This window comes from Chelonoidis abingdonii, chromosome 4 (assembly GCF_003597395.2).
Source record: "Chelonoidis abingdonii isolate Lonesome George chromosome 4, CheloAbing_2.0, whole genome shotgun sequence".
Classification (NCBI taxonomy): Eukaryota; Metazoa; Chordata; order Testudines; family Testudinidae; genus Chelonoidis; species Chelonoidis abingdonii.
Genome location: NC_133772.1, coordinates 23,245,286 through 23,259,230, shown reverse-complemented (window position 1 = coordinate 23,259,230; position 13,945 = coordinate 23,245,286). Strand labels below are relative to the sequence as shown.

At 42.9% G+C, this 13,945-nt stretch overlaps 1 protein-coding gene across 2 annotated transcripts in view; it reads right to left on the bottom strand.

The window, feature by feature from the left end:
- Positions 1-13,945, bottom strand: part of PPP1R12B (protein phosphatase 1 regulatory subunit 12B) — a 127,586-nt gene that overhangs the window by 56,959 nt on the left and 56,682 nt on the right. For both annotated transcript variants that reach the window (XM_032791888.2, XM_032791889.2), the window contains 5 exons: positions 13,680-13,770; positions 8,759-8,923; positions 7,129-7,312; positions 6,406-6,518; positions 5,885-5,926 (listed from right to left, as the gene is read on the bottom strand). In XM_032791888.2, coding sequence (XP_032647779.1) covers positions 5,885-5,926; positions 6,406-6,518; positions 7,129-7,312; positions 8,759-8,923; positions 13,680-13,770 — 595 coding nt within the window. The remainder of the gene's footprint in view (positions 1-5,884; positions 5,927-6,405; positions 6,519-7,128; positions 7,313-8,758; positions 8,924-13,679; positions 13,771-13,945) is intronic.

Sequence of the window (13,945 nt, the reverse complement as noted above, 5' to 3'; positions counted from 1 at the left end):
GATTATAGGGAGCAGTCTGAAGAAGCCATAGCATTTTATTTTACATGGAACAGATTTGTGGGTGTGGATTACTCAGCTTTTCACAAAACATTTTTGTCCCCAAACGCCTGGTGCCTTAAATAGGAATTAGCCAGCTGCCACTTCACTTTTACTGTAGCATATAGGCCAATGACTTAAATGCTGTATCATGGTATTCAATAAATAGGAAGTCAGGCTTCCTTCCAAAAACAGTGATGTTTAGGGTTGCCAATTTTGGTTTGGTTTGCCAACATTCCTGGAGGCTTCATCACATGACAATCTTTAAGGAAAAGTTAATCTTTAATTTCTGGAGACTCCAGGACAATCCTATGATTTAAGAAAAAGCAACAGACAGTCACGAGGCTGGACAAAACATATGAAAGATTCTGTGCAGATGGTGAGTAAAGCTTTAAAAATATTTGTACAATACAGATTTATTTCTACTATGCCCCACCAAGACACTCAGGGTGGACGGGTAGCTCAGTGGTTTGAGCATTGGCCTGCTAAACCCAGGGTTGAGAGTTCAGTCCTTGAGAGGGCCCACTTAGGGATCTGGGGCAAAAATCTATCTGGGGATTTGTCCTGCTTTGAGCAGGGGGTTGGACTAGATGACCTCCTGAGGCCCCTCGCAACCCTGATATTCTATTATACCAACATAATGCAGCCATCCCTAAACATATTAAGGGCTCCAAGGTTGAATGCTGTTGCAGACTAGTTCACTGCCATTTTTAGCCTCAACTTTTATTCAGATACACGTTGCTAACTACACACATTTAGACCGCAGAACCACTTTCCCTGAAACATATACAATCAACTGTAGCTTTTTTGTTTGTAACAGGGCTGCACAGAGCCAAAGTTTCTGAGAACCATCCCTATTCTGTGCATGATTAAGTGCCTTATTTCACTGTACTCATCTAAAGTGATACTAAGTTCCTCCCACGCTGCCTTGGACATGGGCCAGGATGGCTTCCCGCCCATGTCATACTGCATCTGTGCTAGAAAGTGAATACAACGTGGTCAATATTTCCCCCTCTCAGAACTGGGCAGCAAACTGGTCTCTGACAGGAAGTTATGGTACATATTAACATTTTGCACTAATCTAGACAAGCAGGCTTTCCTTCTGGATCAGTCACTAAAGCATTCACCTATGGCACTCTCTTGCTAATCAACTTCCCTTGCATCTGGACAAAGAACAGCCTGTGCTTTGGACATACCTTACCATATTAGGCAATCAGATCCTAGGGGAGAACTCAAGATGTAGGCAGACCCTCCCTTCACCTAAAAGTGCAGGCTAGGAACTTCCTGTGCAGCAGCAGAACAGTTTCATTTTTGGAAGCGGGGAAAGTGAGGAGGATGAAAGGACAAACTCCATCATGGTTCTAAGTGATGGCCTTGCAGGGCTATTCAAATATGCAATCATACTATTAAAAACAGCACCTTTGTAATGGAGCCAAGGTCATGTGCTCTGAAATACAAGCTTCCAACTAGTTGGATTTAAAGATGTATATGTATTTTTTTAAGCAATGAGTTTGATTAGCCTGCCCCCGCCCCCCAAATAAAGCTATGGTTCTGCAGCAGCTGGAACATTGCCACATGGCAGCTGCAGTTTAATAAAAGGATTCTCTCTCAGATGCACCAGGTTTCACTCTGAATTTCTAGCTTATTCTGTAGAAGGGTTGAATTTCCTGAACGCTTTTTAATAAAAACAAGTTGTAGCACAAGTTCCTACAGCCTCATCTGATGACACTGCATTAAAGACACATGGCACTCAAAAAGGTAAATACTGTGGAACAGAGTTTGGCTGGATGGTTGTAGCAGCAATTTCAAATACTCAGGTTCTTTTAATAAGTAACAACAGGATAACATTCAATACAAACAGATGTGCTAAACCTGTAGCCATATGACTACTTCTGGATAAAGGTTCAAATCCATTAACAAGGTTGTTGTGAAGTATTCTCTGTGCTGATACCAGAAGTTCATGTAAACAGGCCTTTTCTTCATCACCTCTCATTGTCCTGGAAGTTTATAACTTTACCAAGCAAGCATACACAGGCCAGGTTTACAGACAGTATTTCTTTAAGATGCTGCATTGTCAGACAAGTTTATCAGCATGTTCCTGTACTGAGAGAAATACTTGGCACAGAGCTGAGTGTTACAGAAAGCTCAAATGCCCATTGGTCCATCTTTGGAACTTCTGGGCAAGGCACATTTTTTTGCTAGACAGAATTCCACTGAAAAGAACTGCAGGAAAATAATTTCTCTATGAATCACACCCTTTATTCTACTTGTATTATATCAAATTTGCTATTTTAAGTTACATTTTTCTTCCATCTTTTTTAACCAAACAAAATCCTCATCTAAATTTTGCATCCAGATTATCCAAATCCAAATATTTGTTGATCTTCCAGGTTTTCTGACACACACCTAGTAGTAAGGACTTTTCTCTCCAACCAGCAGTGCGGAACCCCACACTACATTCTTCTTCACTATGCTAAGTATTTCTCTCAGTACAGCAACATGCCTATAAAAAGTTGTCAGTCAATGCAGCATTTACAGAAGCTGATCTGGGACTGGCAGGACTAGGAGACTGGGACGAGACCTGAAAAGCGAAGACACTTGGAAGTCAAGGTAGTCAAAGAAAATGAGATTGGGATGAAGAGGCCGGGCTCCTGTGGAAAAAATACTATGATCACATAACTAACAACTGTACCATAATTCATGTGCACAAGGAGGTTAAGGTAAAACAACCGTAATGCTAGAATTTTCTAGTTTTTGACTGATCAATTTTCACAAGGACAATGCTTGGGTTTTTAACTTAGTTTGCATAATTCAATGGCTTTTTTAAAAAAGCAAACTAATATAGAAATTCCAGTTAGAACCTTTAGATCCACAGCACAGACCTCTGCCACTTGAGCTAAGTGAGTAACTGCTAGCAGTAGTAGGTTGCCATCCCATCTATGGATCAGTGCTAGAGGGGGATGGGACACTTTACCCATGGGTTTCACAGATATTTACTAACAGCAGAGGAATGGGTGGGACTCAGGAATACTGGAGCCCATTCCAGGCTCTGAAGGGTGTGTCATTTAGTGGAGCCAGACTCTTCTGCCTTTTCAAGCTTGACACCTTCAGCCTTGTCTCCTCTAACCTGTCAAGGTCCTGCGTCTTCCCGACCCTGGCTCCTCAGTCCAGTCCCATTCCCCTTGCCTACCCAGTCCAAGTCTTCACACCTCAGGCTTCTCATCCCAGTCCTAGTCTGATCTGCCGCTCCATTCCACCCAGGCTTTCAGTCATCCCCTCAGCACCTCATGAGATCGGTTTCCCATTCACCCCCCATCTCCCAACTGGCTCCTCCCTGTCTCAGTCTCTTCCTCCCCCCCAAGTCAGTTTCACTAGGCTCGTCGTCTCATTCTACTCCTTCTCTTCTCCCTGGTCCAGTTGCCTGCTCTCAGTTCTGGTGCCCGGTCACAACCCAGCCCAGAGCAGCAATTACATAGAAAGACGAGTATAGTTCCCCAACCCTGAGTTGGTCTATACTTTGTTGGGATAGTCATAAGCGGTCTGGTCACATGCAGGAGCTGTGAGGGGTTGGACCATGCTCATTGTGAGCAGCTTTTGGGGAGATTTTAGCAGCTAAACTCTAAGAAGTCTCTAGTCAGCATGTAATAACTGAGGTTTTTCGAAGGTTTATAACTTGGCCAGCTTTTTACAGGAACAGCTAGCTCAAAGGCCACCAGTCTGCCAAATTTCAAGTTCCTGTTTCCAGAGAGCTTCCCAGAGAAAAGGATGACAGTGTGTGAGTACAACACCCCGCCCCCCTTCCAATGTATTTTTCCACTTATCTCGTTCTCTGAAATGATTAGACAGTTTTGGCTGGAACTGCCCAGAAAAGTTTCTGTTTAAGCTTCAGGCGGACCCCTGGCATGGAATATTTCAGCTCAAATGATTAAAGTTTGGCAATCTTTAGGCAACTAAAAGCAGATTCTAATCATGGGAATTATGGTGCTACTGCTCTGTCTACAATACGGAGTCTGGGAAGAACATCTTGAGTACCATGTGTGACAAAGTTTCTCCTCTACCTTGGTGGGTCCTGCGCTTATTGGCGGATTTGTTCACCTCAGTGATCTTTCCTTCTTGTGGAACCCACAGTCTGAGTCAGCTCCTCCTGTGTCTGATCAGGAGTTGGGAGGTTTGGGGGGGGGGACCCAGGCCTACCTTCTACTCCGGGTTCCAGCCCAGGGTCCTGTGGATCACAGCTGTCTATAGTGCCTCCTGTAACAGCTGCATGACAGCTACAACTCCCTGGGCTACTTCTCCATGGCCTCCACCAAACACCTTCTTTATCCTCACCACAGGACCTTCCTCCTGGTGTCTGATAACGCTTGCCCTCCTCAATCCTCCAGCAGTACACGCTCTCACTCTCAGCTCCTTGCCTTCTTGCTCCCAGCTCCTCACACATGCTCCTTCTCCTCTGGCTCCCCCCTGCCTGACTGGAGTGAGCTCCTTTTTAAACCCAGGTGCCCTGATTAACCTGCCTTGATTGGCTGGAGGTGTAGAGCCAGCTAATTAAAGTAGCTCTCTCTACTGCCTTCTAGAAAGATCTTAATTGGCTCCAGGTGCCTTGATTAACCTGGAGCAACTGCCATTTGGTTACCAGGGTACTAGGGATTTATTTAGCCTGGGGCTAACATACCTGTTTCTCAGTACTTTACTGTAGCCATCTGGCCTTGCCCCATCACACGTTTTTAGTGCTCTACAAGGGAAGGCTGGCATGAACAACTTTATGCAACTGTAAGATAAGCACATACTGTGCAGTCATCCCATTTGCCTACCAGTCTCAGTCCCTATCAGATTCACTTCTTCCAGGCTGAATCAAAGTGGGGTGTTTTTAAGGAAAAGACAAGCATCCATGACAAAGAAAACTTAATTTGTAACACCACAGAATGGAATATGGATCCCTCAACAGTTGATTAAAACAGTGCCACCAACCGCCATGCCGCAAAATGATCTCTTTAGCAAAATATGTGAAAGCCATTTGGACTGAATGAAATTGGGTTCTTTTTAAACAATAAAATCATATGCTCATGTTGGCATCTGATGTCAACTGCCAGTGAGGTACTTATGGAGCCTTGAACAGCTGTTATTTTTCTCCTGGTCTAACAAATGATGCACTGATGGTTTCAGAACAAACACTGTTCAACAGACTAAGACATGTTCCTGGCCCCAAGCGTGTCTCAGCCCAAGACAGACAAGACCAAAAACAAGGCAAGATACTAGACTGTTTAGGCAATGGAGGGTTTAGCAATTATAGATGAAAGAAAGCAAGAGAGATTTGGAGAATAGCAAGACTGTTCCAGTTGTAGAGGATAGAAGAATAGAAAGCCTGAAACCCAGAACAAGACAGGATGCATGGGAAGTACAAATATACTTGTTTTCTAAGTTAGAATGAATCCCTCTTACTCTGTTGAGCCACATTCTGAGTTAAGAGATCTCTGTTTCCCTTGTGACCCGTGATAGCCACACTTCCCAAATTCTGATGTCAGCCTTTTGATACAGTATCTTAGACCCCCAGCAAAGCCTTTATCTCACAGCCACTATTACAACCCTTCAGGTTTCCTTTACAATCCGACTACACAGACCTCACAGAACAGCAGATTCAAGGTGAATGTGTGCCATAGCTTCCCAAGGAAAGATCAGCAGCTAGCTGCTTCACAGAACTAGAGTGAATACCAGGCCTAGAAGTAATGTGCTGTTCAAACAGACACTTTTCCTAACAAATACAAGTGAATTCACAGCAGTCCTGCTGCCCTCAAAATGTAGATGACAGCAAGGTAGTTAAGGCAGTGTACATCACTGAATCCTCACTTACCCGAGACTCTTTCACTTCCTCATTCCCATCAACCTCGTCATCCTAGAGAGAAAGAAGAAAACAAATGTAGCCATGTAAAGGTAATAACTTCTACAGCAGCAAGATTTGGATTTCCTGGTATTAGGTGACTAGGCCTTTCAAGAGAAAGATGCTGATTCCTGATATCTAGGTAACCGAAAAGCTTTTAAGAAAGGGACTGTACAAAGGAACTTTAAGTCTCAGTAATCAAAGGCAGATTCTCAAAGGCAAGAGATGGTGCTTATCTCAGAGCTTCTCCAATTACCTCCCATTTGATAAACTTTAAAGGACAGGGTGGGTGAGGTAATATTGTTTACTGGACCAGCTTCTGCTGGTGAGAGACGCAAGCTTTCAAGCTTACACAAAGCTTTTCTTCCTGGGATCTTTCAGGCCTATGCAGTAAGCTAACAGAATGCAGCCATCCTATTCAAAACCAGAAGCAAATTCACTTTGAATGTGGTAGAACAAATTCCCTTTTCTCCCACCTCAACAAGGTCACTCACATCTTTTGTCCAGAAAGAGATTCCAGTGCCTCTTCGCCTCTCCTTTGGCCGCCGCCTCTCTCGGATTGACTGCTTGTTTGGAGATCTGTCATCTAAATCCTGATCTTCACACTCTAGCCAAACAAGGATAGACTGTTTTGATTTAAATGATTTACCTGTGTGCTTTTCTCAAAGCTCTGGTGACATTTTCAAACTGCTTTCCATCACCAAGAAAGGGCTCATGTTGTACTACACTTCAGTTATTAAACATACAAGATAGGTGTAGTGGGGAAGAGGGATTCTAATATTTTTCACACCTTTCTTCTAGAGGGGCCCAGACAGTGGCTGTCCCTTTATCTGCATAGCTCCCAATACCAGGCAGGGGCATTAGCTTATCACGATTCTGAGGGAGGAGTTACATTAGTCAAGTTCTCTACCACTGCTTCTTGGAGGATCTAGATGTTCCCTCCCAGTAGATGGTCAAAGGAAAAGCCACCACCTCTTATTCATGTCTGCAAAGGCAAAAAAAATGGACCACTTCATAAGGGACTTGGATACCCTCTTTCAGTCATTCTGTTTACATACATGTCTGACAAGCTGGTAGCCCACCTGTACCAGACCCCTGCTGGAAGAGCAAGAAATAAACCTAGAATCTCAGACTATGTACACTGAGCATATTGCTTATTCATTAAACACCTTGAACCGAAATGCTTGGGTTGTCTTCTCATTTTTGGAGGTACGTACCATTTTTCTCCATCTCGGTGGCTGTGCTTTGGAAGTCTGCTGGATTCACAGAGTCAGGGCCCAGAGATCTGCTTGTCTGGGCCAGGTGAGAACTTGTGTAAAGAGAAGGGGCTGACGTAGAGGGAGATACTGGTGTAGTGGGTTTGTCTGTTTGTGCTGGACACCTTAATCGCCGATAGACAGACTGTAAATAAACAGAGCCATAAATAAAGGTTAGCAGAAAGGTAACGCCTAGGAGAGCTGGACTTTAGCTACCTGAGGTAATCACTTGGTGTTTACAGCCCTCCACACTGCCGTTGGATAAACCACACCTTGCCACACAGAGGACAGATTAGGAAAACAACATCAAATGTATTCCATCTGGCTGGGGTGAGTGGAAGATGAGGAAACAGGTTTTTGTTTATTTTTAAAGTAATTTTGGATTGCACAGTCACAATCGGAACACAACTTGAAGACTGAAGAGCAGCCTTGCTTGACCCATACTGCCAAGACTAGCAGGTATCCTTTATAGAAACGAACTGTCGAGAGTATAAAGGGGACAAAAAAGACAGGACTATTATATATCTGTCCCCACTAAAGTGTTTGGCCAGTACTGCAATGTCACTCCTGCTTAGATATAGGAGACCATCACCACAGGACTTGGTTTGCAGTGGGATGAGGTATGGAGGTGCAAAAAGCTGTGAGCACATTTTATGGGAAAAGCCAATCTGGACTATAGAAGATGGTTAGTAGAAATATCACAGACCTCCAGGTCGCTTGCTAGGTGTGTAATATCTACTAAAGAGTTGCTGGATTCAGGCTTCTTTTCCTGTCATATGGTGGTTAATCAGCTTTCATGTAAAACAAGGGTGCATGCCAGTGATAAGATTAACAGTTGTGTAACAGGTTTGGTTAATTCAACAACCCAGTCCTTTCCATAAGAAGTCATCAATGGTGAGGTTTTATACAGAAGGGGTTCCACAACCCATCTGTTTATAATACTTCTTGTGGTATTCATTGACTTTACTCCAGCTGGATGTTATTTTGCAGTTAGTATTCTCTATGTAAGAAAAGTCACTTGGGTTCAAGAGTCCAAACAAACATAATGCCTGGGGAGATGACCTCCTATGAGACTTCTCTCTCTCCCCACTACTCCTACCCCCAATCACCTGAATCCACCAACTACATTCAAAACATCTGTAGAGGAACATTAAGGAATCCGGTGGCACCTTAAAGACTAACTGTTTTTTTGGGCATAAGCTTTCGTGGGTAAAAAACCCACTTCTTCAGATGATAGGCCTCAGTTCCAACCCTTATTGCCAGAAGAGAGGAACTGTGGCACAATTCTCCTTTTATGAGCCTTTGCATTCCATGGTATTGTTACTTTCGTGATTTATTTTGTCTGACAAGAGGCAAGTGTTATGTCAAGTCGAGAACAAAGCAATAGCTGAGCCATAATGCAGCAACACTATACACAGATTAATTTCCAAGAACCCACATGTCTAGATTAATCAGGTCTGGGTCATTTCTGACTGTACTAATCCTCCTAGTAGCAAGTCCACAAGGAGACAGTCAGAAGAATTTTACTCGATCTCAGTTGTCCCAAACCACTGAACTCTCAAGTAGCAGCTATTAAAAATAAAGAGATCACCTCCTCATCCTGGTTTCTATTCCACCAGGGCCGGGTCTCCTCCCGTCTCTCACTGCTGTCCTCAGTGCTCTCAGGTTTCTCACTTTGTTGTTCCTGAGCTTGCCGCTCCACTCGAGACCGGCTGAAAGTTCGTTCTGCCTCCTGAAGGTCTGTGAGTGTTACACCCTGGGAAAGGGGTAAGATTGCATCAGTTACCATGTTGGTTTGTTATGTGTTTCACGCACCTGATAAAACCTTTCTATTTAGTTAGATGGCAAGTTCTTCAAAACAGGTCCCACTTGTCCACATTGCCTAGCACAACGGGTCTTGATCCTGACAGAGGTCTCTTGCCCCTACCTTATATAAAGTAGTAGATTAGGAGAGCACTTAATACTTCTCAGCTAACATGCATCATCACTGGACTCCTCAAAAGCAAAATCGGTGCAGAGCGCCAAGCCATAAGAGTGAAGAGCAAAGGAGCTTGCAATGTCATCGGCAACCAGAACTGCAGCCTTAGCTTGTACACATCTGGAAGGGGTATGCTGAATTAACTGTTCCCAGGAACACTTACTAGCGCTCACCAGATGTGCCAGTCTGAGGGTCTGGACTATAGCACCCCAATATATACTTTCTCCAGCTACTTTATCACAGGATTTGACTTTTTATTCTGTTACACACATACACACACACACTTCTGATGGCATTTCAGTCTGATGTATTCTAGACTAAAACACAAATGGTAACCATCAACTACAGGCTTCAATGTGTAAAGTTGCTAAATTCAGACAGGGAAGTAACATTCCTATAAACACAAAGGACTAAAACCCATATGGTGACAATCTCGTCATAATTCACATGACTATCAGACAGATTATTTCCCATTTTGAATGTAGAACACCCCCACCTTCCTTGGAGATGGGTGTTAAGGAGCTAGCTCCTTGGAAAGAGACCTTGAACACTAGATTGATTTCTGGAAAGTTTACTCCTCTCCTGGGTTCCGTGGGCCACTGTTCTACATAGACTAAGTACATTTGTTTCTGAATTTTTAAATTGTGCAGGTGATAGATTTAAAGCCCATGGTGTTGTGGAAAGAGGCACAGCTCTCTGAGCAGAGACTGGAATGCAAGACGGAATGAGCCTTGATCCACCACAGCCTAGATCAGTTAGCCTTCCAGGCATGAAGCAAAACCCATCTTCTCTTTTCACTAAGGCTGCTGAGAATGACATGGGCTGCGCTGGATATATTTATGGGCAGTTCTTGGTTTAAATTCACATTGTAGTGTTTAATTTATGGGACGGGTCCCTAGAGTTATAGTCAAAGAAATTTGCTTCAGCCTACTTTCTCAATTTCCATCCGATGCTGCTGTGTGTCTGACTTCAGCCCAGAGAAACATCAGCAGGAATATTACAAACACTTCATTACACATTTTTCCAATAATGGGTGACAACTGAGTCTACTCATCTGGTATGTTTACTGAAGCTGATAACCAAGCAGACAGAGGGGTTCTTATGGGATTAGTGATGGCACCTGTGCCTCTAACAGACCACCCACATTTATCTCGAATTTTGGATGGTCCTCACGTCCGTGTAAATTCACAGTAATGTGATCATTTATATTTTCTCCATTAGAACAGTGATCAGTAGAAATATTAATTTAAAATGAGACTGCTTTGTTCCCTCCCCCACCGAAACCAAACTAGCAAGTCATTTTGGACTTCCTACCTGTAAAAAGAGAAGGAAAGGATAAACAAAAATAGATCTGTGACTAGGGTTTTTGATTTCAAAAGGAATAGCTTTAAAAAAATTAAGGAAATTAGTTAGGGATGTGGATTGGACTGAAGAATTTGGGGATCCAGAGGTGGAGGAGGCCTAGAATTACTTCAAGTCAAAGTTGCAGAAATTATCAGAAGCCTGTATTCCAAGAAAGGGGGAAAAAATCATGGACAGGAGTTGTAGACCAAGCTGGATGAGCAAGCATCTCAGAGAGGTGATTAAAAAACAAGCAGAAAGCCTACAAGGAGTGGAAGATGGGAGTGATCAGCAAGGAAAGCTACCTTATTGAGGTCAGAATATGTAGGGATAAAGTGAGAAAGGCCAAAAGCCATGTAGAGTTGGACCTTGCAAAGGGAATTAAAACCAACAGTAAAAGGTTCCATAGCCATATAAATAAGAAGAAAACGAAGAAAGAAGAAGTAGGACCGCTAAACACTGAGGATAGAGTGAAGGTTAAGGATAATCTAGGCCCAATATCTAAACAAATACTTTGCCTCAGTCTTTAATGAGGAGCTTAGGGATAATCGTAGGATGACAAATGGGAATGAGAATATGGAGGTAAATATTACCACACCCAAGGCAGAAGCCAAACTCAAACAGCTTAATGGGACTAAATAGGGGGGCCCAGATAATCTTCATCCAAGAATATTAAAGGAACTGGCACGTGAAATTGCAAACCCATTAGCAAGAATTTTTAATGAATCTGTAAACTCAAGGGCTATACCGTATGACTGAAGAATTGCTAACATAGTTCCTATTTTTAAGAAAGGAAAAAAGGTGATCTGGGTAACTACAGGCCTGTCAGTTTGACATCTGTAGTATGCAAGGTCTTGGAAAAAAAATTTGAAGGAGAAAGTAGTTAAGGACATTGAGGTCAATGGTAACTGGGACAAAATACTACATGGTTTTACAAAAGGTAGATCATGCCAAACCAACCTGATCTCCTTCTTTGAGAAGGTAACAGGTTTCTTAGACAAAGGAGATACAGTAGATCTAATTTACCTCAGTTTCAGTAAGGCATTTGATATGGTTCCACATGGGGAATTATTAGCCAAATTGGAAAAGATGGAGATCAATATGAAAACTGAAAGGGTCATACTGAAAGGTGAACTGTCAGGCTGGAAGGAGGTTACTAGTAGAGTTCCTCAGGGACTGGATTTGGGACCAGTCTTATTTAATCTTTTTATTATTGACTTTGGCACAAAAAGTGGGAATGTGCTAATAAAGTTTGAGGATGACATAAAGCTGGGAGGTACTGCCAATTCAGAAAAGGACCGGGATATCCTACAGGAAGATCTGAATGACCTTGTAAACTGGAGTAATAGTAATAGAATGAAATTTAATAGTGAAAAGCGTAAGGTCATGCATTTAGGGATTAATAAGAATTTTTGTTATAAGCTGGGGTCGTATCAGTTGGAAGTAACAGAGGAGGAGAAGGACCTCAGAGTACTGGTTGATCACAGGATGACTATGAGCCCTGATATTGCCGTGAAAAAAGCTAATGCGGTCTTGGGATGCATCAGGCGAGGTATTTCCAGTAGAGATAAGGAGGTGTTAGTACCGTTATAAAAGGCACTGCTGAGACCACATCTGGAATACTGTATGCAGTTCTGGTCTCCCATGTTTAAGAAGGATGAATTCAAACTGGAACAGAAAAGGACTGCTAGGATGATCTGTGGAATGGAAATCCTGACTTATGAAAGCAGACTCAAAGAGCTTGGCTTGTTTAGCCTAACCAAAAGAAGGCTGAGGGGACATAGGATTCCTCTCTGTAAATATATCAGAGGGATAAATACCAGGGAGGAAGAAGAATTATTTAAGCTCAGTACCAATGTGGACACAAGAACAAAATGATATAAACTGGCCATCAAGAAGTTTAGACTTGAAATTAGACGAAGGTTTCTAACCATCAGAGGAGTGAAGTTCTGGAATAGCTTTCCAAGGGGAGCTGTGGGGGCAAAAGACATATCTGGCTTCAAGACTAAGCTTGATAAGTTTATGGAGGGGATGGTATGATGGGATAGCCTAATTTTGGCAATTAATTGATCTTTGACTATTAGCAGTAAATATGCCCAATAGTCTGTGATGGGATGTTAGATGGGATGGGATCTGAGTTACTACAGAGAATGCTTTCCTGAGTGTCTCGCTGGTGATTCTTGCCCACACGTTCAGAGTTTAGCTGATCACCATATTTGGGGTCGGAAAGGAATTTTTCACCAGGGCAGATGGGCAGAGGCCCTGGGGTTTTTCGCCTTCCTCTGCAGCATGGGGCACGGGTCACTTGCTGGAGGATTTTCTGCACCATGAAAGTCTTTAAAGCACGATTTGAGGACTTCAGTAGCTGAGACATAGGTTAGGGGTTTGATACAAGAGTGGGTGGGTGAGATTCTGTGGCCTGCATTGTGCAGGAAGTCAGACTAGATGATCATAATGGTTACTTCTGACCTTAAAGTCTATGATTCTATGAAGTCATTTAAAAATACTAATGAGTTAAATCAACACATACAAACACCATTCTCAGCATGTGGTCTTATTTTCCTGCACTTATGTAGCTCAAATACATAGCTTGTTTTTAAACAAGTTTGGGGTAAAATGGTTTGAATGGCAAGGATCTGCACTGGATGTCAGCCTGGGATGTACTTCAACAGCCGAGCTGTAATCAGTTCAAACAAAGACAATCAGTATTTATAACAAACACTGACAGATCTTTAGAGAGATGCTCACACATCCTGGAAAACTGTTCCAGCCAAGTTCAGACCTGGAGAATTGCAATCTGCTAACCCAATTCTTCTTGAAGTTTAAAATGGATATATGTTTCTTTGTTTTCTGTTCCGAACAGCGTAACACTATTGTTGGCTGTTAAAAAGACGTCATGTTTCACCTATAAGTAGCTGCATTTCAGCAAATTAAATGACCCTTGTGTATTGTTTGTGGTCACTTAGTCTGTAAAGGGCTTTCAGACCCAAATGGTGTACAAAGATTTCTCCAATCAAAGGACTGTAAAGCTGCTTTGGAACCTTTTGTAGGCCACCACCCAACTTCCCTCCTGTCTCCCCAGACAAGTCCATATGTGTACGGTGATGGACTAGCAGAACAAGATACTACTGCCCATTAAATGCCAGTTTGCCTGCTACTCTGCTGCAGGGCCATCAGGAATTTCAATCCTCACCTGTGTAGACCTACGAGTCTGGCGGGCCTGTCTGGATCGGGCCTTCCTTAGTGACTCTGCTTCCTCATCTCGCACAGGAGTCAGATATGACCTGAAAGAAAGGGTCAAGAACACAACATAAAATCAGACACTTTTGATTTGCAAGTCTCAAAGCAATGACAGTATTCATGCCATTTCATAGACACTATTGTGTTTTAATGTAGTCAATGGGAAGTACACCTTCTGCTCCCATTTCCTAGGGCTACCAAGCACCTGGCTGATTGCTA